This window comes from Puma concolor, chromosome A2 (genome assembly GCF_028749965.1).
Source record: "Puma concolor isolate L17-30 chromosome A2, mPumCon1.1.hap2, whole genome shotgun sequence".
NCBI classification, from domain to species: domain Eukaryota; kingdom Metazoa; phylum Chordata; class Mammalia; order Carnivora; family Felidae; genus Puma; species Puma concolor.
Genome location: NC_141668.1, coordinates 140,713,555 through 140,738,574, shown reverse-complemented (window position 1 = coordinate 140,738,574; position 25,020 = coordinate 140,713,555). Strand labels below are relative to the sequence as shown.

General features: G+C 40.6%; 1 protein-coding gene across 2 annotated transcripts in view; it reads left to right on the top strand.

Moving 5' to 3' along the window:
* Positions 1-25,020, top strand: part of SYNPR (synaptoporin) — a 320,562-nt gene that overhangs the window by 154,850 nt on the left and 140,692 nt on the right. The window contains exon 1 of one of the 2 annotated variants that reach the window (XM_086697697.1): positions 4,045-4,392. The exons of the other annotated variant lie outside the window; for it this stretch is intronic. Within the exon in view, the coding sequence (XP_086553823.1) occupies positions 4,369-4,392 (24 nt within the window). The 5' untranslated portion in view covers positions 4,045-4,368. Of the gene's footprint in view, positions 1-4,044; positions 4,393-25,020 lie in introns of those variants that run through there. 2 annotated transcript variants of the gene reach the window in all.

Here is a 25,020-nt window from a genome sequence, read left to right as displayed (position 1 = left end):
TGTGGTTCACAATAGGAGTACTCCACTATCTTTGACATGACCTGACTTAATATGATGCTGAAATCTGAAGTCTTTCAAGAATGTTCCCTGGGTGAGGAGGTAAAAACAGTCTGTGTCCACTAATATGAATGATCCAATCACCCTTGTTCACCTGCCCTGCATATGAAGGCTAAGCTTCTCTCATTTTATTTTGTTTTATATATTTTTTTTTTGAGAGAGAGAGAGAGAGAGAGAGAGAGCACTCTCAAGCCAGGGAGGGGTAGAGGGAAAGAAAGAGAGAATCTTAAGTAGGCTCCACACACTGCACAGAACTCAGTGTGGGGTTCAATCTTGCCACCATGAGATCATGACCTGAGCCAAAATCAAAAGTCAGGTGTTTAACTTACTGAGACACCCAGGTGCCCTAAGGCTAAGCTTCTTTTATGAACTTAGGTTTCTTTGCCTCTGTCTCAAGCCTAACTTGTTTTCATGTTGATTGATTCATTTATTTATACATTTGTTTAATCCAACAAATGTCAACTGAGTATCTACTATGTGCCAAGTACTCTGTTAAATGCCAAGGATATAGTATTGAGAAAAACCAGTTTCCTCCTTTCATAGAGGTTATCTCCTAGTGAAGGAAGGTAATAAATTAAATGAGTAATAAATAAACAAGGGCATAACAGGCGGTATGAAGTACCCCCAAAACCGCATCTCCATACACACACACACACGCACACGCACGCACACACACATCAATGACAAAGAAATAATGAAATAGGGTAATGTGAAATGAGCTGGCTGGGAAAGAGAGTTTTGTGGTTTTTTGTTTTTGTTTTTTAGGGTAGGAGGTCAGGGAAGAAGAACCCTCTACAGAGCAAAGTATAGCTAAGAAGTGAATGACAGAGGAAGAGATAGCAGGAAAAAGATCTAAGGAAAGAATGTTCTAGGCAGAAGGAATAGCACGTACAAAGGTAGAGAAGGCCAGTGTGGCTGAAGAGTAGGGAGGGAGAGGGTTGGAATTAGATGCAAACAAAAAGGTATACAAGAGCCAGAACACATAAGGCTTTGCAGCCATGGGAAAGAATTTCAGTTTTACTTTAAACCTACTAGGCAACTATTGAAATATTTTTCTCAGATGAGTGATATGATTTGATTTATACTTTTAATAGCTCAATCTGAATAATATATGGAGAGTGATTTATAGGGATGGGGGCAAAAGGATGATCTGTTGGGAGTCTATTGCATCGGTTCAGGTGAGAGATGATTGACGGTAGGATGGTAGCAAGGGAAATGTAGAGAAGGTTAATGGTTTATTTGGCACAAAATATAGGGCAGAACAAGGTAAGTCAACCATCAGATGTGCACTGAACTTTTAGCCTTACACCCTTATCTAGTGAAAGGTCGACCCAGGAAAGCCTTTAGAAATCATTCAGTGGAAACCCTTCAATCGAAACATGAGAAAAACTGAAACCTGGACACATTAGGGGACACAAAGGTCACTGGGAAGACCACTAGCAATCCCAAGACTGAGCCTCATGCCTCCCCTCCCACAGGATGTTAAATAAGGTGGCCAAGTCCATACAAAATCAACAGAAATTGGGCGTGGGACTTGTCAGCTTGGTACACCTTCTGTCTACACCAGGGTTCCCAGTCTCTACAATGTGAATCCACACAGTGGGAAGAGCAATGGAGTTATTTCAGGGTCTGTGTGTACATATGTGGATTACTCATACTCTGTAGGCTAAATAAATAAAAGTGTAGGTACAATCATGTAGAGTGGCATGGTTAACAGCTTGCTGTCTGGCATCCAACTTAGGTTCAAATCTTGGCTTTACCAATTATTAGACTGTGTACCTTTGAATAGGTTACTTAACTCTTTGGGTCTTGATTTTCTCTTTGGTAAACTGGAATGAAAATAGTAACTCTTCCTAGTTTTGTGATGCCCACTTAATGTAATCCACTTAGAAAGAAGAAAGAAAGAAAGAAAGAAAGAAAGAAAGAAAGAAAGAAAGAAAGAAAGAAAGAAAGGAAGGAAGGAAGGAAGGAAGGAAGGAAGGAAGGAAGAAGGAAGGAAGGAAGGGGGAAAGAAAATAAATCACTTAGTAGAGTAAGAAGAAGGAAAGAAAAAAGATATTGCTTAGACCAGTGACACAGAGCAAATATTCAAGAAATGTTCACTCATAATGTGGGAGACAACAGTTTTCTTTCTTTTACTTGAAATGGGGCCTTTAGTATTCAAGGCTGATGAGACTGAGTCACTCTCCACCCTGAAGAAAGTATTAAATGTCATTCTCCCCTATGGGTGTGTGGCTAGAACAGCGACCTTCTCAACTCTGCTCTCACACTGCTCACCAGCAGAAGGTAGGAACTGTGGCCTTCAGCACAGGGACCTTACTCCTTCACTCAATTTTTCATTCATTTGTTCAACAAATGCTTACTGAGTGTGAACTTAGATACCTGGTGGTTCTTAGCCTTTTTGTTCTGCTTCAACTGTGTTCACTTGCTTAAATTACTGCCTTGAGTACCTTCCCTCATTGAAATGCAGTGATTTTTCAATTGGCAGGTGAGGGGTGGTGGTGGAGGGAGTAAGGGGGCATAAGGTTCCTATGAGAATTTCAAAGGGGCCATGGGGTGTGTACAATCTGAAGCATTTGTAAGCACCCTGAAGGCTTGTGTGTAAGGAACAAACAGAACAAAGCTGGAGGATCCTTGTCCCAGGTTGTCTGTGTGTAGGGTGGGTTGAGAAGCACTGCCTGAGCCTCTTCCATTTGTTCCCCACACTTCCCCACTGACAGTGCCATGAGGTGTTAGCATGCCCATTTTACAGAAGACATACTGAGGCTCAGAGATCTTAAGGAACTTCCCAAGTCCACTTGGCTGGCTAGTAAGCAGAGGTTCGGAACTAGACCCTGGTTGCCTGACTCCTCATCATATTCTGTTTGTTTGTTTGTCTGTTTGTTTGGTCCTACAACCTCCTACATGCCCAGCTGCCTTTCCCTTCCCACTGATTTATTAATGCGAATGGAGAAGGAAGGAAGGGAATCAGGGAGGTGGTGAAGATAATGATGATGTGATGCGATGTAGTGGTGGTGGTGGGTGTGTGTGTGTGTGTGTGTGTGTGTGTGTGTGTATGTGAAAGAGAGAGACAGAGACAGAGGGGTAGGAGAACCCAGAGAAAGACTGGACAAATCCTGAATTAATAATACCCACCAACAAAAAACATAGTCCATCAAGGTGAGTTTCAGTCTGGCCATCACCAACTGCACAAAGGATGAAGCACACACACCTGGGCCAACTTTACACCATTTCTGCACACAGTGGGCCCTGAAATTGGGAGCGGGAAGGGACGAGGCATAGAGGTCTCTTGGGCCATTGTTGTGGTACAGGCCATTGAGAGAGGTCACCCTCAGGAAGCCAGTGTGAGAGGAGCATGGAAAACTCTCTGTGAATTCTGTGCCAATCGTCCCCGAACCTACTGCTTCAGGATGCCACGATTTCAGCCCCTGGAACTAGCCAAGCTAGTCTCCTCCCGCAGAGGCCCATTTGTAGAAAAAGCAGCCCGGGGTTATGTTTAAACCTCTGAAACCCTTTCAGTTTTATGATTTTGCAGAAGGCTTTAAGAAACACTCCTGCAGCAAATGAGCAACCAAGTTGTAATCTGTCCCTTCCCCAGTTGCCAGAGCCTGAAAAGTCTTCCTGTACTATCCCCTTAATGATTATTTATGGCTGGTGCATGCATTTCCCAAATGGGTCTCATGCATAACATCCAGGCATTTCCATAAAAATGAGGGCAGTTTTTTTTTTTTTTAACAAACATATAAACATTTACCTAATCTATGCAAATCTATTCATCAAGATTTTGTAAAACCACCACCTCCCACCCACACCCCCAAGCCACAAAATCCTGGCTCCTTTTTGTTTCCCAGTTTGTTTCTAAGCGCTGTGTGGAGGGAGGAGGGGGCTCCCGGAGTAAGGGGGGAGTTGGTGCTCTCTTCATGATGCAGCCTGCTTGCGCACAGCAGCCCTGTGCTTGCAGTTGTGAGCAAAGAGCCAAGTGTGGGAGCTCACCATGATGGTAACCACCTCCCCACAAGGCAGGCAGCCTTTCACCAGAGGGAAGTATCAGGTTGCTGTAGTTCGGCTGTGGGTTGTCACTGTCTAATAATATGACCGTTTTTCCATCTCTCTGCAAATAAGGCAGAAGCTGCTACCTGATTGGTATAACATCTCACTTTCCCTCCTCATTGATTTTCTTGTTCTCCTCCTTGGCTTCATAAAAAGAGGGACAAGTGGCTGGTGCTGTGGACAGAGAAGCTTTATTTTTAGTATGAGACAACCTCTATTTTCTTTCAGGAGAGGGAAGTTGGATTATCAATTCTTTTGTAAATGTGTATGGTGATATTTGCTCCGGTAAGTTTATATCTCTCTTGATTTACTGCTGGCTGTGGAGATGTGTGTGTGTGTGTGTGTGTGTGTGTGTGTGTGTGTGTGTGTGTTTACATGTTTACATGTTTAGGCTGCATACTTTTCTTTCCAAGTGTCTTTTTTGAAATCTTTGGTGGTAAAATCTTGGGTTTTTTTTTTTTTTTTACTTTGCTTTCTTATATTCATATTTTTAAGTCAAAGAGGCTGTGCTATGTGATAGTGCGATGCTTACCTTAGTTGTGGAAGGATGTGTCGGGTTTCTTTTAACATAGTAAGGAAACTATTTAAGCAAACTTATATTTGGCTTTATAAAAATGTAATGTCATTCTACCCACCCCTCCCCTTTGGAGTGTTTAATGTCCTAAGTCTATTCATTTTGCTACAACCTCCTTACCATTTTAATTAAAGTTTCTTCGTCAGTGTCAGAGCAAGAATTTCTTAAACTCCGTAAATAGCTAGCAGATAGCCTATGCAGTGCCGAAAGGGGTATGCTAATTTCATAAGGAAGGTCTTATAAAGGTGTAATGAATGAGATGAGTCTCCCTGTAAGATGGAGTATGTGCACCTTTAGATGAACTGAATTTGTGAAAAGTGTTCAGATCATTAAAGTCATATCTCTAGCATTCCGTGAAAAGATGGAATCACAAGTGGCTGTTGCTTCTCTTCTGTCTTTCTTTGCACTGTGTATTTGTGCCACCTTCTGCCAGATGCCCAGCCCTGGCTCCCATGTTTTTGTATCTGAAGATGATTAGGACAAAAGTTGCTGTTATTAAGTTCAAACTAGTGATGACTTTTAAATGCATTACCTAGTTAGCTGCATTATTCTTTTGTTTCCAGAGAGTATTAGAAGGTCTGAGTTCTTTGTTATTAATTCAGAAGTCTGGGAGAAATTCTGTTAATATAATTACCCTAGACAGAGATGATAAGATGATTAAGTAATTGCTCTAACAGAAACAAACTAATGCCTTAAGTTTCTCTTTATGTTATACAACCAAGAAGTCTGCACAGGGTTTTTCATGGTGAAATGAATTAGAGAATATATTTATAATGAAAGTTAAAGGCACCCTTGAATGAGAAACAAAATGAGGTCTGACTATATATTTTTCAAAGATTTTGAAAGTCAAGTTGGGAATATCATGTGTTTGCCCAGACCTTTTATGTGTAGAATCTTCAGAATAGCAATTATTCAGATCCTGAATCTTCTAAGGGCAACTCATGGAACTAGTAATGAGTGTCTAGGAATGCACTGATCCTCAAATCTACTTTCTTTGGGGCATTCTGCCCCTCCCACACCCTTTGCGTGCTGGAACAAAGTTACTCTTTCTTACAAACAGAATTTTGAATTCGATTAATCTAGTTCAGCCTCAAAAACCCTACAAACCCGCATGAACTTCTGTTGCCTGTTAGCAGGGTCACAGTTTTCCTAACAACAGCTTTCGGTGCCATAAATCCTCCCTGGAACCAAGTGTTCTTCTGCAGATCATTTATTGAAAAACAAACAAAACTTTTATCCTTGGGCTGTTGGCATTTATGGCTAAACAAACGCAAGAGCACTGAACATCCCTCTCCCTCCCCACGTACCCTCTCCTCCAACATCCCTAATGCCTTTTGTTATCCTTCTCCTTTCATGGCTTTGTAACAGGTTATGTACAGAGTTGTTAGCTAAAAATGGAGCTTATCATCACCTGAAGCTGTGCAGTAATATAGATTAATGAAGATGTGAGGTGGATAGCACCCCGCGCATAAAAGCATCTGTTTTTGCCTCTTGATTGCCAGTTTACAAAAGTGTTAAGCCTCCAAGCGTGCTTGGACTCACTGATGTAGGAAGGGCAATGGGGCATCTGTATCTTCAATAGGTCAGGACCCTTAGTTTGACTTCGGGTTAGTGTGCATGGTCTTTAAAAGCATCCCTTCAGAAAACTCCAGCATGCCATGGCCAAAAAACTGTTGTAATCTATTCCAAGAAATAAAAAAACCGTGCCATGTTGGGGAAGGTAATCCAGGGAATTTTTGTTTCACAATGAGAGAATTTATTCTTTTTAGCAAAATAAAGAATGTTAATAGTGGTTTCCATTTAGTAAGTACCTACTGTATGCTTAACTGTGCCAAGCATTTTACATAGCTTATTTAACCTTCACAGCAATCCCACGAGGGATATAACACAACCCTCCCCCCCCCCCCATTCTTCAGATAAGAAAACAGACCTAGGGCAAGTATGTAACTTGCTTGGGGCAACACGATGATGATGATGATGATGATGATGATGATATTGATGATGACAGAACTCAGAACCAGGTAGGTTCATTCTAGAGTCATGCTTTTCATCTCTACCCTCTGTCAAGGCTTCACTTTAACCAGACCATCTTCAATCAACTCCTAGACTGGAATGCTTTGCTGGGGCTTACAAGAACACACCATATTTTCATTACTGTTCTTCCCACCTTCCGACACTGCATAACCTCCTTTTTCTCAGGCAGTGCTTTTGTGACTCCAAGCTAATTATGTGCTTAAAACTGGAGAATGTGTGTTTTATTTCCACTCAACTTGTGTATCTACAAAGATGTGGACTTGACGAAAGGGAGCCAGCCTACGGAAAGATATATGCAGAAGTGGCTAAATTAAGGTAGCTTTTTTAACTTATCAGAAGAAATCCATCCCTTTGACTTTCAATCTTTTGAACATAGGGTAAAAATAAAGATGGGACGATAACTTCCGAATCTCAAAATCTCAAGTCTGGTTTGTCGTTGATGCAAATGTAAAAAGCAATTGCAGCCGAATCGATTTATTTGTGGAGAACTTTGTAGAATTCTCATCTTCCTTGTACTCACCCCAGCATGATTTTCTTTCACTTCTGGCTAGCTGGAACGGGCTGAGGTGGCAGTTCAGGTAGAATATTGCAAAGTGACTGTACCACCTGGGTCATTAAAAAATGAACACAGCTGCCGATAAGCATGCTGAGAAGCGTGACAAAGTTTAAATCCAGAGTCCCCAAATGCATTCTTTTGCACCTGAGCACTGGGCTGCCCATTTGAAATCCATTTAAGCCAATAAAATTCGGTTGAGTCTTATAGGGGGAAAAATGCGACTGACATAGAATCAATATGTTTGAAATTTCTTCTCAACTGCCAGTTTTCGGACTGGAGGCAGGGCACACTAGTCATGAGGTGAGTCTGTTAAATGCTGCATTTTATTCCCTCCAGTGAAAGAGAACAGATTATGAGTGATGGAAATGTTACCAGAAGCTAGAACCCAGCTCAGGACACCCTTGCTATATTTCACCAAAAACCAGAGGGATCTGAAAAAATGAACAAAGAAAAAAACCACCCCCCACACAATGGGCACACTAAGAATTAAGGTTTGAGGTGTTGACACATATTGACTTCTTCGTGTGACTTGCTGTGTCTAATAAGCAGTAGCCTTTGAGCTCCCCACCTCCCGCCCTGGTGTAGACACCCAGTTAATTAAAAAGAATTCCGAGTGTAGTACACAATCTAATGTTTCCAGAATGATAGTCATTTTTGTCAGAGGCAAGCTTGGAAACTTATTGATTCTCTATTACTTCTTTTTCTTGCTCTTAAAAAAATAATAATTGGATGGTTTAATCAGAAAGTGTGGCATTAGAGCCAGTCAGGATAAAGACATTTAAATCCATCTGCTTTTTCCAACAGTATTTATGAAGATTCTAAATATATTAAGAGACAGCAAATGAGCACTTTTACTGTAATGAAATATGTTGTGCTCAGCCACAGTGCTCATCAAATACAGGCTCTTCCTTAAAACTAAACTTAAAGACAGTTTTATGAAGCGTATCATATTTCAGTCTCCATCTGCAAGATACAGCTTTCTTCACAGAGATGATCAAATCCAAAATAAAATAGCAGTAGAGGTTGTACCTGATCTTACCTATGTTTCCTTCTGTTTTTTTCTTTGGCTGTGGATACGCCTACTTGAACACATTGATCATTAAGAGCTTAAAAATGATCTATTAAGAAAGGAGAAAGCAGCTGGTGTAGGACGTAATGAGTGTTGGAGTAGTCCTGAATTTGTCATCAAACATTCTAAGCTGGTGCTACAAACAGAACTGGTGGTCCTGTTCCCTACTTGTGTAAGAAAATGGAATCAGTGAGGGTTTTGAGCTTGATGTGAGTACATGAAGTGCTAAATCCTCTAGAAGAGGTTTTTGGTCATGGGTGTCTCTTTAAATGTTTAAAGATTAGGGATGAGTTGAAAATGGAAACACCTCGGTCTTTGTACTCTGCCGACTAATGGATCTACATAATTAATATGTTTTACAGTGGTCATTTTTTAACACAGATTCCAGCCAGAAATACTAATGGAAAATCGTTCTGGGGCAACTTGAAACACATTCCACTAGTTTCTGGAAAGCTTATTTCCAACACAGGGCAGTCAGTTCACTGTGGAGCTTTGGGCTGGCCAATATAACTGGATAATCACTGACATTATGGTCCTTTGGGGGACTGCTGTGTTGGACACAAAAGGCTTCTACTGATAGTCTCCACGTGACCTCTTTAGCCCTGTTTACGGAATCTTCAAAACCTCCCACCAAGTTATGACACATTGTCTCAGTGTAGACTTTCTGGCAAAGATGTGACAAATATTTCAGGTTCATTTTATTTTTGGTATAACACGGCCTTAAGAATGTTTGTGTCCAGAGGCACCTGAGTGCCTCGGTTGGTGAAGCATCCAACTTTGGCTGAGGTCATGATCTCAGGGTTCATGGATGTGATCCCTGTGTCGGGCTCTGTGCTGACAGCTCAGACCCTGGATCCTGCTTCAAATTCTGTGTCTTGGTATTTTTCTGTCCCTCCCCCACTCTCTCTCTTGTCTCTCAAAAATAAATAAATAAATGTTAAATTTTTTTTTTTTTTGAAAAAAAGAATGTGTCCAATACGAATTATTATTGCAAGGACTTTTAAGTCACAATATTGTTATCTGCCTCTCAGTGATGAACCCATATATCTTTATCTGGTTTTGGATCTCCATAAGGGAGAAAAATGGATACAATTTTTCAAGACCTATGGCATTCAAATTGCTTTCTTGTGAATTGAATGGTCAAGACTTAAAACAAATTTTTTTAACTGAAAAATTAAAAAAAATTTACTTGGGGGAAGATATGAGAGAAAGATTGAAATATTGACTTCACCAGGCTTTCCTTCATTCATCATATATTTAAGGATGCCTGCCATGAGCCAGACACCATGCTAGGCATGAGAGATACAGTGATTAACAGGTAATATTTGCACTCCCAGAACTAAATGCCTTTTATTTTCCATTTTCTCACCTACACCTAGTTTCTATTTCATGGCCCAGGATGTGTCTTCTTAAAAGCATAATTGAACTGTTTTAGTAAGACATTCGCAGGAAATATGTGCTTTTGGTCGTATCTGTTCATGCTCAGAGAAGGAATAAGAATGAATCCATGTATTTACTGATGTGATTACTGTCTGGCTGAAATGGATGGTTTGAAGGGGGTAGCTGAAAGAGTTCATGCAAAGCATGTGCCTTATAAGCATTATTTATTGCTTCTAGGGATTCTCAGATTTGATAGGCTGTGCTTATTCTTGCCCAGTGTTGGGGTAGAAAGAAAGGGAAGAAGATTCGACAGGGCAAGAAAATAAAGAAGATGACGCATAAACTGAGAGGGTACCTAGAGGATCTAATAAGCCAGGATTTTTCAATCTGAACGCTATTAACATGTTGTCCCAGATAATTAAGTGATGTAGCGGCTGTTTTATGCATTACAGAATGTTTTCCACCACGCCTAGCCTCTACCCACTAGATATCAGTAACAACTACCCCCCACCAAGTTGTCACAACCAAAATGGTCTGCAGACAATGCCTAGTAACCCCGGGTTTAGAACCACTAAGCAAGAAGCGTCAGTGATCATCATCTGCTTTGACCCAAACTTCCCATTTCATTTCTACTTTTCTTACTTTCAGATGCATTGCTGCATGGTTCACCCCAAGATTATTGCATTGTTTTCCCCAAACATTCTGTATAACTTGCCCAACAAATACAAGCAAGATATCTCTAAGTCTTTTTTACTATTATTATCTCATACTTCTGTATAGCACTTCACCACATTCACTTGGCTTACATTGTCTCATTTCATCCCAGCAATCAACAAACGAGGCAGTACTAAAATATTACAAACTTTTAACAGATGGAAAAGAATGGACATTTAGAATGGCCATATATCTAAATTCTTGCAATTAATGATGAATAGAACTGGGATTCACGCTCGCGTATGCTGACTAAAATTCCAGTGTTTTTCTATAGAATTATAGTATTTAATTTAAAAAGGGGGGGAAGTATATTTAAAGCACACCTTTTTGAGGCTATTTTGGAAATAAATGCGATGTAGTAGTGGATGGAAAGCCTAGATTTGACTTCTGCCTCAATATTTATTAGCTAAGGAGTTTGGGACAGTCCATTTACACTCCTAGAATTTCCTCGGTAGTTCATGGAATATAGGGTGATACATTACAAAAGTATCAGAAAGCCCTAGAGATCAGTCTATCAAGTCTAACTTTTGAAGTCAGATGGACCTACTGTATGAATCGGCATCCCATCAGGAAAATATGACACCCCCAGACTGTCTGACCTCTTTTTGATGACTGTAAAATATCAAAGCTTAATTTCTTTAAGTCTGAAAATTGAAGCCCTAAGAGGTGAGTTGAGTTTCTCAAGACCTGCTGGTGACTTTGGCACAGAAGGAAGACAAAAGCAGAGCTTAATGTCCTTCCAGACAAATGACCTGAAATATCATTTCAAATGGGGAAAGGCCAGTTTATGGATCTGGCACATACCAGAAATGTACATGTTTTGGGTTGTTGCCAGATGTCTAGGTGCCTGAGTTAGGTCCCTAGTTGTTTTAATTGAGTACACCCAAGAATCTTTGGGGTGAGTTTAACCATGTTTCTAGCTTCATTAGAAGCTCCAGAGTAATGGAGCTCCTTGATGGATCTTAGAAGAGTGAAAGACATTGAGAACACACGAAGGGTGGGTGGTAATTTCCCATAGCACTCATCATACATGCTTCTGAGCTTGAATAGATGCGTGGCTTTTCCAGAAGGAGGGCTCATATTGTACCTGTGCCCATATCCTTGTTAAAAGGTATCAGTAAGGGGTGCCTGGGTGCCTCAGTTGGTTAAGCGTCTGACTTCAGCTCAGGTCATGATCTCACAGTTCATGGGTTTGAGCCCCGTGTCAGGCTCTGTGCTGACAGCTAGGAGCCTGGAGCCTGCTTTGGATTCTGTATCTCCCTCTCTCTCTGCCCCTCTCCCGCTCGTTCTCTGTCTCTCTCTGTCTCTCTCTCTCTCAAAACGAAATAAACATTAAAAAAAATTTTTTTAAAGGTGTCAGTAAGTATTGAGACCCTTGGCACATTTGCCAAGGTAAAAGGCTTTGTAAGCATATTATTCTGGCAGAATGCCCATCAAGAAATGTCTCCTGCCTGCACTATCTTGCACTGTCTTGGAGAACTGACTTGGAATGAAAGGTCCAAATCCTAGCTCTGCCACTTACGCTCATGCATGGCTTTAGACCATTCATTTGTCTGCTCTGAGCCTCAGTCTCTTCATCTGTAAGATGGAAATAATGCTTGTTCTCCCTAGAATTGTGGAGAGGATTGCTGTCATAGACAATATAGGAAAGCCGTGTGAGACCTTGCAGGCCTAGATGCTATTGTGCCTATCTGCTATCACTATTGTCACTATCATTAATTCCTTTCTTGTGCAGGCAAAGGCCATTCTGCTATCAGTTTTCATTCACTCCATGCCCTGATGAGTGCAAGAGGTTAGGGGAAATGTTTCCTCAGCCTACTAGGAAAATGACTGCAGTTATGGGATGTGTCTAAAGTAGTCTGGAAATGCTTTGATGGGCAATTCCATCTCAAAGGGAGATTTATATCCATATTATAAATTGCAGAGACAGTATCATCGCTGAGGAATAACTGTAATAAAACCAAATGCAATATGGGTAAAGCAATTCCCTATGATCAGTTCATCTTAAGAAATGACCCTGAATTTTTCTTTCTACTCCCTTGGAACCTTCTCATTCTCTTCCATCCAGGCATAACCCATTTGCTGTGTTGAGCGAGAGAGTGGGTCGATATGACCTCTGACATCGGTCCATCGTGTTCTAATAGTTGTGTGACCTTAATCCTCCCCTCTCTCTATGTGATCCCAGAAGCTCCTTGAGAGAATTGACAAATGCTCAGGGAAAGGCTCTCAATGCCTGCGCTGGATTCCATGTTAGCACCTGATGCAGGAAATTCAAAAGTTTCTCATTTCTCATATTTTATTTACTTCTAAGCACCTCCTGACAATCTGATCAGAAACCTCAGTTCGCTCATATTTTTTTTCCAAGACCATTATCTGCTGGCAATCCTTCCCCAGATTCCTTTCCCTCAGCTTACCTTTGCACCCCAAGACTGGTATTCATAAAGTCCTCATCCTCCAAGGAATTTGGGAAACACTTTCTCCAAACCTCTCCCAGACCAGTTCCCCAGGATAATTTTTCCTCCTCTATCCTCCAGCGGAGTGTTTCTCAGCTTTTTTCTGTGGAAGACAAGGATGTTTTCTCACTCATTCACTCATTTACTTGTTCATCCAGCCGTTCATTTATGCCATCTACTCTATTTATTGAGCAGTGGTGATGTGCCTGGCTCACTGGTAAAATTTGGGATACAGAGGGACGCCTGGCTGGCTCAGTTGGTATATAGCATGTACCTCTTGATCATGGTCATGGGTTTGAGCCCCATGTTGGGTGTAGCATTACTTAAATAAAATCTTTTTTAAAAATTGGAGATACGGGGGCGCCTGGGTGGCTAGTCCGTTGAGCGTCCGACTTCAGCTCAGGTCATGATCTCACAGTTTGTGGGTTTGAGCCCCACGTCGAGCTCTGTGCTGACAGCTCAGAGCCTGGAGCCTGCAGCCTGCTTTGGATTCTGTGTCTTCCTCTCTCTCTCTGTCCCTCCCCCACTTGTGCTCTCTCTCTCTCAAAAATAAATTAAAATGGTAAAAAAAAATTTTTTTTTAAATAAAAACTGGAGATACAGAGGTAACTAAAACAGATGTAGTCCCTACTCTCCTAACATTTGCAGTCTAATGGGGGAAGAGTCCATTTAAAAATCCCTCAAAAGTGATTTAATTACCCTCGTAGTAAGGGCTAAAAGCTAAGCCATCCTGGGTACTAATTGTGTGACAGGCACAGCGCCAAGTGCTTTATGCATATTAATTCATTCACTCTTCAGAACAACTCTTTGAAGGTGTTAAAAGGAGGAAGAATTGGAGCCCATAAAATCCTGAAGGACCTGGAGTCCTTTCAGAAGTGTAGGGATATTGAATGAGGGTCGCACACAACAGGACAACATGCCAAGAGATCCTATAACTGACATGTATGTAGCACTTACCACGCACCCAGCTCTGTGCTCTCCACCTCACATCAGCAGCATCTGGGAGCTTCTTGGAGTGCAGAATATTGGGTTCCAGCCCAGACTTAGTGTCAGAATCTACATTTAGATGATCTCTAGCTGATCCGACCTGCACAGTTAAGTATTAGAAAGTCAGTTGTAGAACAAGTTAAAAGATTGGGCTTCCAGCCCTGGTTTTGATGCTCACTGACCAGTTGTTTGAGCTCCCCAGATCTTCTTTGCTTTGCCTCTTCAGTGAGGATGACCTCAGCCCTCCTCGTGGATGGTATCAAGGGTCACCTCCCTGCCACCACCTCTCTCCCCACCATAAGAGCCCTAAGCTGCTGGGAAAAAAGATTCTATAGAAACTGTGAGTCTCTTTTACCTCCAGGATCTTTTTCACCTAGCATGGACCATGGACCATCTACATCAGAATCACCTGGGGAGTTTATTATAAATGATGTTTAGGGGCACCGGGGTGGCTCAGTCAGTTAAGTGTCCAACTTTGGCTCAGGGCATAAACTCATGGTTTGTGGGCTTGAGCCCCACATCAGGCTCTATGCTAACAGTGCCAAGCCTGCTTGGGATTCTCTCTCTCTATCTCTCTGCCCCTCCTCTGCTCTCTCTCTCTCTCTCTCTCTCTCTCTCTTTCAAAATAAATAAGCTTAAATTTTTTTTTTAATTACATGATGTTTAGGTTAAAAGTAGACTTCTCAGAGCAGCAGTAATACCAAAATATAGTGTAATAACGTCTTTAAACACTAAGAGGAAATGACTGTCAGATTAGAATTTAAGATGTAATTTATGCAGCACAAGGTAAGGTATTTATCCAGAACAAGGATGCAATAAAAACATTATCAGACAAACATTATATCACATTTAGTTTTTACCTTTAATTAATCCTTTTTTTGGGAGAAACTATCACTGTGGAATGTATACTTTGGATCTATCCAAACTTAGGATTCAAATTCTGGTTCCCTTTCCCCACTAGCTGTGAGACTGTTAGTCCAGTGGTTTATATTTCTTGAACCTCAGTTTTCTTATCTGTGAAGTGAGGAAAGAATTCTCCCCATGGGAGAATGAGGGGCTGTTGTAAGGTTCTCAATAGTATTTATAAGTATGTGGCATATAGTACTATACTAACTAAATCATAATTGTTATTATTGCTTGTTAAACAAAATGAAATTTCAAAAATTACTCTCAAATTATCTATAATATCATGACATAATCATGAAATTATAGTTTAGTTGCTATAAATAGAAACCCACTTTGAAAATTGTAGAAGTGATGTTTAATTTAATTTCAGCATGTAGATCTTATCATTTCAATCATTCATCTATTTAGTCATTCAACACATGTTCATTAAGATTCTACTAAGTACAAGGAACTTTCCCAGTCACTGGAAATGCAGGAGTGTTATGTATTATTCAGATGTTTGGAGATGGGGGAGGAAGGCAATAAACAAATAATAGAAAATGTTGGATCATGCTAAAAGTGATAGAGAAATATACATCAGGTCATTCTTTCAAACCCATATTTTTAAAACTTAAATTTATCAAGAGAAACCTACAGCAAAGCTTTAGAACTGTAAATAACTTTTTTTATCTTTGTGAATTTTCAGATTTTCTCTCTAGGATTTCCTAAAAATCTAGAATTATCCTATTTGAAGAATTGAAATTGATTCAAGGCTTGATGACCAACTGGTACCAACCTTCCATCTTCCCATAGAAAGTTTGACAATGGCAGGTTCATGGTACTGAATACTTGACTATGATGTGTCATTCCATGTGATACTAACAATACCAAGGAAACAAGTAGATTAATTGTATATTGAGTTTTCCATCAATTAAAGTAAACTGTAGCTTAGAAAGTTCATTTTCATGGGGAGCCTGGGTGACTCAGTAGGTTAAGCATCAGACTCTTGGTTTTGGCTCAGGTCATGATCTCACGATTCATGGGTTCCAGCCTGGCATTGGCTCAGCACAGAGACTTCTTGAGATTCTCTGTCTCCCTCTCTCTCTCTCTACCTCTGCCCTGCTTGGGTGCTTGCTCACTCTCTCTATCTCAAAATAAATAAATAAACATTTTTTTAAAATCTCCCTTTCTCAAAAAAAGACCACAAAAGATTCATCATTTTCCATTGACTAGGGATTTAGTACTGGTAAGTGGTGATGTGAAGAATCAAACTCAGGTCTTCTCTCCCCAAATTCAACATGAATTCTACTATAGAACATCTCTTTAGTTGACAATCCCTAAAAGCCTCATAAAAGAAAGGTAAGGGCTCCAGGATAGTGAATGGCCTGTGTAATGTCATTGCTCTGCATTGTGGGGACTTGTTGAGGTTATTTAGGTTTAAATTATTACCATTGCCTAAATATGATGGTTTTAAGGATGAAAGTGGAATAAATAATATACAAGCAAATAGAATTTATGAGCCATGGAACATCAGCTTCCAAATAATTGTACATATATTTTTTAAAAAACCCACAAACCTGTTAGGCTATTATGGAATTTTCCAAACCAATTTTACATTAGGTTTAGAACGGGCTTTTAAAGCATTCTACTCCTAATATCTTTTTTTTTTAATACCCTCTGATTTAAATATAGGAACAATTTTATTCTTATTCACTCAAAACTGAAATTATATCTTAGTGAATTCTATGAGCTAAGTGTCCAAATGTACCTTAAAGATGTAACATCCCTCCTTCTCATTATCCCACTAGTCCACAAACAATACTACCATCTAATAATGAAAATATTAGAGACAATATGTTAAAAGAGAAAAAGTATCAGAACTATATCTAATTATTATATTAACTCTTCTAGCACAATTAGAACATAACTGGGCTCCAATGGAGCCATGTCCACTCCTAGACTCTAGTAATCTGTGCATCCAACATGGGGCTCGAACTCATGACTCCGGACTCAAGAGTCCACCCCTAGACCCTAGAACAGCCTGCACAGTGTGCTCTCCTTTGCTGTCTCACAGGGGCAGCCCAGCTGGGTATTAAGGAAGGACTGCTTAAAGACCTGGGCCTTTCTTTGAAAGTTTCTCCCTACATGGGGTCATCACTCTCCAAGCTAAGAATGCCTTCTTTAGCTGTCTCAGAGTACATCTCCAGAAATTATCTGAGGCTGTGATACATGATCAGAGCCCTCTTGTTTTCTGTCTCCTAAGGTAAGGACTAGCTTCCTGGATAATTCCTCAGTGCTAACTTTACAAGGATAGTTTTCATTTTCCATAAGTTGTGTTTTTTATTCTAGTAGCTCCATTCTATCAAATTGGTATGTCCACTTAGAAGGATCCCTTTTTATTATTTTATTTTTCTTCCTTAAGGTCTTAACAGGTCCCTGTTTTCCCCCTAAACCTTAAGAACAGCCAAGAACTTACCAATGAACATAGCACCAGAAGCACAGAAGGTACATTTTAATGAGCTCTTCAGTGATGTTTCTTGCATATGCCAAAATAAATTAGGTCAAAGTAAGATTGAAATCAGCTTCAAGTTTTTCATCATCTGACAAACTACCATTATCATCTGGAAAGCAGGAAGAAGTGGAAAGGATCTGAAGAATAAGAAAGTCATTAAATTCCTGTACTTAATAAAGGGTCAAAAGTCTCGGTGGAGCAAATTCTAATTTGTAAATTCTAATTTGTAATTCCCACCTAAGAAGGCAGGAAGAGGGTCTCCTGAAGAACTACGCAGACCCACAGAGCTCAAACCATATATGGAACACATTGAATATTTAGCAAGCATTCGTCCAGGAAAGAGGAAGTCTCCATGACCTGACTGGGTTCCTGCCTGGCAAATGGAGGATTACTCCTGGCTGATGCTTTGGGTATTACTGATGACATCTGACATGATAAATTTAATATTAACTTGTTCCTCTTGCCTTTGTTCACTCTAAATGGTAGAAGTGTCAACCCACTTCTTATGAATCATTCTCTCCTTTCAAGACCCTCAATTAATTTTTTTTTCTCACCTTGTCTCCTGATCCTAATATGCATGCACCTTTTGTGAAAATCAGGGTATTTGAGGCATTAACACTTTGTTTGCTTTTGATACATGATGAGGTAATTGAATTACTGCTTTAATAAAATCTTGTAAAATCTGCTAGTTAGGTTAATTCTTCCTTGAATTTATGTGATTTACTTAGCACTGCCCTCTGCTTCTCTCTGTCTCTCTGTCTCTGTCTCTCTGTCTCTCTCTCTCTCTCTTTCTCTCTCTCTCTCTCTCTCTGTCTCTCTCTCTCAGAGTTTCTCTGTCAGTTAGCTTTTGTTGCATAACAAAATACCCCAAAACTTAATGGTTGAAACCACACTATTTACATAGCTCAAGATTCTGTGGGTCAACAATTTGGCCTGAGCTCACCTGGGTAGTATGTCTGCTGGTCCTGACTGGGCTCAGTCATGATGCATTTATGGTCATTTTCTGGTTACTAAGGTGGCTGTCTTTTTAGGGGTTAGCCAACTGCCAGCTGGGAAAATGTGAATGACTGGGCAACTTATCTCTCACCACTTATGAGGCTAGCTTGTTCTCATGGCAATCTCAAGGTTCTGTGGAGTGAGCATGAAAGCTGCAAGCCCTTTTAAGCTTAGGCTTGATATACCTAGAAAGTTACTTTCATCACATTCTGTTGCTGAAAGCAAGTCATGAGGTCATCACAGATTCAAGGGTTGGGGAAAGAGACCCCATCTCTTGAAGGGAGTAGCTACAAAGAATTATAACCATTTTTGCAGTCTATTGAGTACCCAACTATCATTTTATTACTGTGTTGCTTAATTTGTGAGTCCAATTTTCTTATCTCACTTATAGAATATGCTCACTTGATTATCACAATCTCATCTGAACTTGGCCTCTTCAAAACAGGGCTACCTATTGTCTCCCTTTCCTCATAACCCATTTCTGGCAGCAAAACTGTCATTTTCCCAGGCTCTTCAATGGAAAACCTTATACACCTTCCACACTCTTCTCTCTCCACTTTCTTTATAGGCAAAACTACCAAATTCTAGGAGAGTCATACTGAAGCATCTCTCAATCTCTCCTCCACACAACTCAGATTTCCTTTTCATTTCCTTGCTTCCAGTTGTTCTTCCATCTGAAATCTCCAGCACATTCTTTACCTATCTTTACCTATCTCTTCTTTCTCCTTCTCAGAAACTTACATGGCTCCCCAATATCCTACTATACAAGATCAAACTTCTCTGCCACACCCCACTTTCTGATTTGGCCCCAGGCTTACCTGTCTAGATTTATTTCCACTATCCACCAGTTTGGGTTTTCACATTTCAATGAAATGAGACACTTTACCGACTAATACTCCTTAATGGCTTATGTTTTTTTTATTCACACTGTTTTTCTTCACCCCCCCCCCTTTTTTTGTCTTTCAAACTCTAAACCACATACAACCAAGGCCAAATTCTCCTTCCTATAGCAGCCAAAAGGCAATAGTCACAACAATTTCTCACTTTCCTTTTGTTCAGTTTTTTATTTAGCCAGAATGATATAATTTTCTCTGCAATTATGCTTTATGCTACGTAATCCTAATATTCATGTGTGCTAGTGTTGTCTTCTCCAAGCTAAGTTGGTTATCCTCAAAGGGAAAGAAATATATCACATCTTCCTTTTGGATTTTCCAGATTTCATAAGACCATGGTATGGCAAAATATAACATATTTCAACAGAAACATATTATATTGAGTTAAATCTCTAATTTAATTTCATTAGTTCTTTTGAAGATCAATTTATCTGTTATTTGAGGAAGCAGAAAGGCTATGTGATCTATCAAGTGCACACAGCCTAATGGAAATATGGGATCCTAAACTGATCTGAACTGATCCAGTGTTCTTTACATGGAGGCTGTAGCATCTTAATTCTAACAAATGATTTCTGCTACCAAACTATAGGAAAATGCTGTATTCTCTCATTCAATAAAGTCACCCTTGACACCTCCCTCACCCACCAACACCCAACTCAGCTCTAAATCCTGTCAATGTTGGCTCCAAAATATCTCTCAATTTGTGTACTTCTCTCTGTCTTCACTCTTAACCCTCTCTCTCCCTTGGACTATTGCAACTTCCCATAAGAGGTCTTACTGTTCTTTACTCTCCTTCCCACATACATTTCCTTCAAGCCCTTCTCCATGTAGTGATGAGAGTGACCATTTCTAAATTCAAGTCTGCTTATCTATCTCTCCTGCTTAAAATGTTCTAATAAATTCTCATTGTTGCTAGGTTAAATGTCAGTATCCTGAGCAGGATCCCATAAGGCACTGAAGCATCGAACCCTTGCCCACCTCTCCTGATCATGTCTTCCAAAATGCCCCTGATTGAACTGCTTCATCCAGTTTGGTTCTCCAATATACCCTGCTCCACCCTCCCATGGAGGCTTTACATATTCCATTCCCTCTGCCCACTCTGACGGGTATGTCATCCACTTCTACACATCTTTCAGTCAACTCCCGTTATTTTGGAGATTATTGAATTAATGTTCACCTCTTCCATCAAATTGTAAGCTTCTTGAAGACAGAAAGCCTCAAAAAAAATAAAAAAAAATAAGACAGAAAGCCTCTGCTTATGCTCTTTAATGCAATTACTAAGTATAGCAATGTCTGGTGCATATTAAACACTCAATAAAAAACATATTTGAATGAGTGAATGAGCAAACAAGTGAATGAATGAATGAATGAATGGCTATCTATGTTCTAGCTCTGTGTTCATGCATAAATATGCATGAGACACAGTTCCTGCCCTCAAGAGCTTACATTTTGATTAAGAGAGGAAAGTATGTGAATTATGAAGTGTAGAGGGTCTAGTAGAAGTTTGAAGACAGAGGGATCAATATTCCCCTGTGATAGAGGGAAGGAGAGACAGGAATGTGTATGAGTTTAGTATCATCACAGTTACTACAAATTGCCACAAACTCAGTGACTTAAAAAACACAAATTTATCTTACAGTTCTGGAGGTGAGACATCCTAAAATCAAGGTGTCTGCCTGGCTGCATTCCTTCTGGAGGCCCTAGGGGATAATCTTTTTCCTTTTTCCAATGTCTAGAGGCTGCTTGCACTCCTTAGCTTGTGGCCCCTTCTTCCATCTTCAAAACAAGTAGCCTGGTTAAGCTATCTTTATTTATTTATTATTTTTTTTTTTGAGAGAGAGAGTTGAGAGTGCATGATAGGAGGGAGAGAGAGAGAGAGAGAGAGAGAGAGAGAGAGAATCTTAAGCAGGCTCCACACTTAGTGTGGAGCCTGATGTGGGCCTTGATCCCACAACCCTGGGATCATGACCTAAGCCAAAATCAAGAATCAGATGCTCAACCAACTGAGCCACCCAGGCACCCCAGCCATCTTTAGATCCATCTCTCCCCTACCCTCTCTGTTTTTGTCACCACATCTCCTTCTCTGACTCTGACCTATCTGCCTCCCTCTTATAAGGACCGTTGTGAATGCATTGGGCCCACTCAAATAATCCAGGATAATCTCAACTCAGGGTCTTCAATTTAATTGCATCTGTGAATTTCTTTTTACCATGTAAAGTATTTATATGGCAGGAGATTAGTACATGGGCATCTTTGGGGGGGGGCATTATTCTGTCTACCACAAAATTACAAAGTGATATAAGAAGGCTTCATGAAGAAGAAAAGACACTTGAATGGAGTCTAAAAGACAAAGATGGGGAAAGCCCTCTAGGAAATGACAGCAGCATAGATGAGAGCTTATAGGCAAAGAATGGCCAAGATTTTTTGTTAGGAGGTATGATTGTAAGTAATTCATTGTTCACTATAGACAGAGAGAAGCTGGAGAGGCAAGGACATAGGTCTTGCGTGCCATGCTTAAGAAGTTACACTTTATCTGGTAGGCAGTGGAGAGCCATTGAATGGTGGTAAGTGGGGAAGCAGAGGCAGCATAGTCAAATTTGTATTCTAAGATCACTCTTGCGCAGAATAGAGTCTGGATGTCCTGAGACAAGGCTGGAGGCAGGTGCAGCTGATGGGAGACATTACCTTTACCCTGGGCAAGCAATGATGGTAGCCTGGACAAAGGCAACAGCAGTTGAATGGAGAAGGGAACATAGCTATTACCATTACTAGGAATACAGGGGCACATGGGTGGCTCAGCCAGTTGAGCATCTGACTTCAGCTCAGTTCATGATCTCATGGTCCGTGAGTTTCCTACATTGGACTCTGTGTTAACAGCTCAGAGCCTGGACCCTGCTTCGGATTCTGTGTCTCTCTCTCTCAAAAATAAATAAACACTAATATAAAATTTAAGAACACAGAACCAGCAAAGCGAGGAGACTGAGTGAGTAGGATGAGAGAAAAAAGAGTGCAGGATGGCTCTCAGGGTTTTGACTCTGAGGAGGGGACAGAAGGAGGTACCACAGGCTGAGACTGAGCGTATCTCAGATGAGGCTATACTCATGGGTTCTAGGAGTGTCCCTAAAAGGAACACAGCCTTTTCATCCTCGTTAAGCCCAGAATCCTAATGTCATACCAGGTTTATTGTTTCATTCCCAAGACTTCATTGGACTTGTGGCATTAAGAAATGAGAACAACATAAAAATCATAACCATTAAGGAGAGATGCTTCCTGTGAAGCAAGCTCTACATTATCCAGCTCTTTCCATTTCCCTTTGGCATTTGTCTATCTGTTCTTCCCAAGAAACATAAACATATCAACTGATAAAAGCCAAATGTAGCAGCTTCCTCATTTTACTTGAGCAAGTCTGTCACCTTCTTCCATCTTTGTTCTGGCCTTTTTCTGGACTTGTGTCAAAAACGTTGCTTCTGATCTTTTCCCCACAGACCACTGGTTCTGTTAGGATTTTGGATTCTATTTCAGCATCTGCAAAATACAATGGTAAGTCTGAATGAGTTCAAAAGGAGCTCAGGTCCCTCCACATTCTACTCCAAAGGCACGTTCTGCTTGTCTTCAAATGCTTCTAGGTTTGGATGAGATTCAAGAGGAGGATGTCTCTGGATCTTGCTAAGTATTCAAGTCATACAGTCTAGGATTCAACTACCAGCTTTACCACTTACTCACTGTGTGATGTTAGAGAAGTTACCTTGTTACGGCTCTCTGTTTCCCCAATGTCGAACCAGGGTAGTACCTATCTTTCAGACCTGTTGGGACGGTCATTTCAAATAATGCATGTAAAGGACTTTACTCAGGTCCAGCATGTAGTAAATGCTCCCTCAGTATTAGCTTCTTTTGATTATGAGTATTTTATTAATAATTACTATAATGTTGGGGCGCCTGGGTGGCTCAGTCAGTTAAGCATCCGACTTCAGCTCAGGTCATGATTCGCGGTCCGTGGGTTCGAGTCCCACGTCGGGCTCTGTGCTGACAGCTCGGAGCCTGGAGCCTGTTTCAGATTCTGTGTCTCCCTCTTTCTCTGACCCTCCCCTGTTCATGCTCTCTCTCTGTCTCAAAAATAAATACATGTTAAAAAAAATTTTTTTTTAATTACTATAATGTTACTCATAGACCAGTAACAAACAGATTTCATGTAGTACATCTGGACTTATGAGGACTTGTCTGGTCCTGCCTCAGACCTCAACTTATGCCATTCCTCTTCTTACCCATGGCAGCCACCTTTCATTTCTTCAAACCTGCCCTTCTCAGAATCTTCTGTCTGGGATTGTCCCTTTATCCATCTCTACCTGTTCCCAGCACTAGCTCCTTTTCAGTCTTTTGGGCCTGTGTGTTGCCTCCATAAAGAAGTCTTTCCTGTTCATCTTATCTAAGAAGTCCCCACTGTTATTCTGTGTCACTCTACCTGCTCATACCTTCATCTCCTTTATCACAGTTTTGAATTTGTTTATTCATTTATTGCTTATTGTTCCCACCATAGTATCAGCTCCAAGAGAGTGACATCAATATATCTATCTATCTATCTATCTATCTATCTATCTATCTATCCATCTATCCTCAGCACCGACACACAGGCACTCAGTGGGCAGATAATAAATACTTACATTTAGAGGATGATGCTCATTTTTTTTAAACTTTAAGAAGAAAGTCCACATACCTCTGATAAAGTTGCATTAGATAATAGACTGTTCCCTGAAGAGCCATGTATCAAATAAGCCCTGGAATTCAGTGGTGTGAGTTTATTCTCAATAACCTTTGTTTTAGGTCACTGTATTACACCTTATTCCCAGATCATAGGGGACCCGCTTCCCAGAGTTGTTGATAACAGAGATCATAAAAGATGCCTTTCCTAAATTGTGCATTGATATAAAATGAGCTGAGACTTATCTCTCAAAGGGTGATATCCTCTCACCTCCATTAAGATTGGGAAGAAATGAAAACATTAGAGTGGGAAAGTATCCTTTGCATACTTCAGTGTGCATCCATTGAAACATGCATTTCCAACCAATCTCTGCTAAGGAAGTCAAAACACCCTAAGGTTTCACTGGTCTCAAATCGGTCTCTTGGGCATGTCTTTGGTTTCCTGTAAGGGGAAATGTGCTGGTGTATGACAACCAGGGCTCTCAGAGAAATGAGTGTAGGTAGGGCTCAACCATTCCTGTGGGGGCTTTTCTACTCTGCAGATACAAGTCCAGCCGCCATGGCCTCCATCAACTACATTCCTTGGAGACAGCTTATTTCATTAGAAATGGACTTGGGGGGCACCTGGGTGGCTCAAGCAGTTGGGCATCTAACTCTTGGTTTCGGCTCAGGTCATGATCTCATAGTTCATGAGTCCGAGCCCCATGTCGGGCTCTGCACTGACAGCCTAGAGCCTGCTTGGGATTCTCTCATTCTCTCTCTCTCTCTCCCTCCCTCCCTCCCTCCCTCCCTCCCTCCCTCCCTCCCTCTCTCCCCATCCCCTCCCTCCCCTGACCTCAAGATAAATAAATAAATATTTTTAAACAGCAGGGGGCAGGGGGAATGTACTCAATGCCACATACAGTCACTTAGGTCTTCCTTGTGCCAGTGGGTTTCCCAGAAGGTTTCTGTCACTTTCTTCTATAATTGAGGGAACAAGATAAAGTCCCTGGCTTTATACTTTGATGTGGAGCATGTTGTAGTTGATCTTTTCAGTGAAGTGGTTTCTATTCAGGTTAGCCCCCTTGTAAGAAGTAGCCAGATCTTGCTCAAAAATCATATTAGGCAGAGTTCTCGTATACATGGAAATAACAAAAAAAAAAAAGGAATTAGATAGTAACATAAT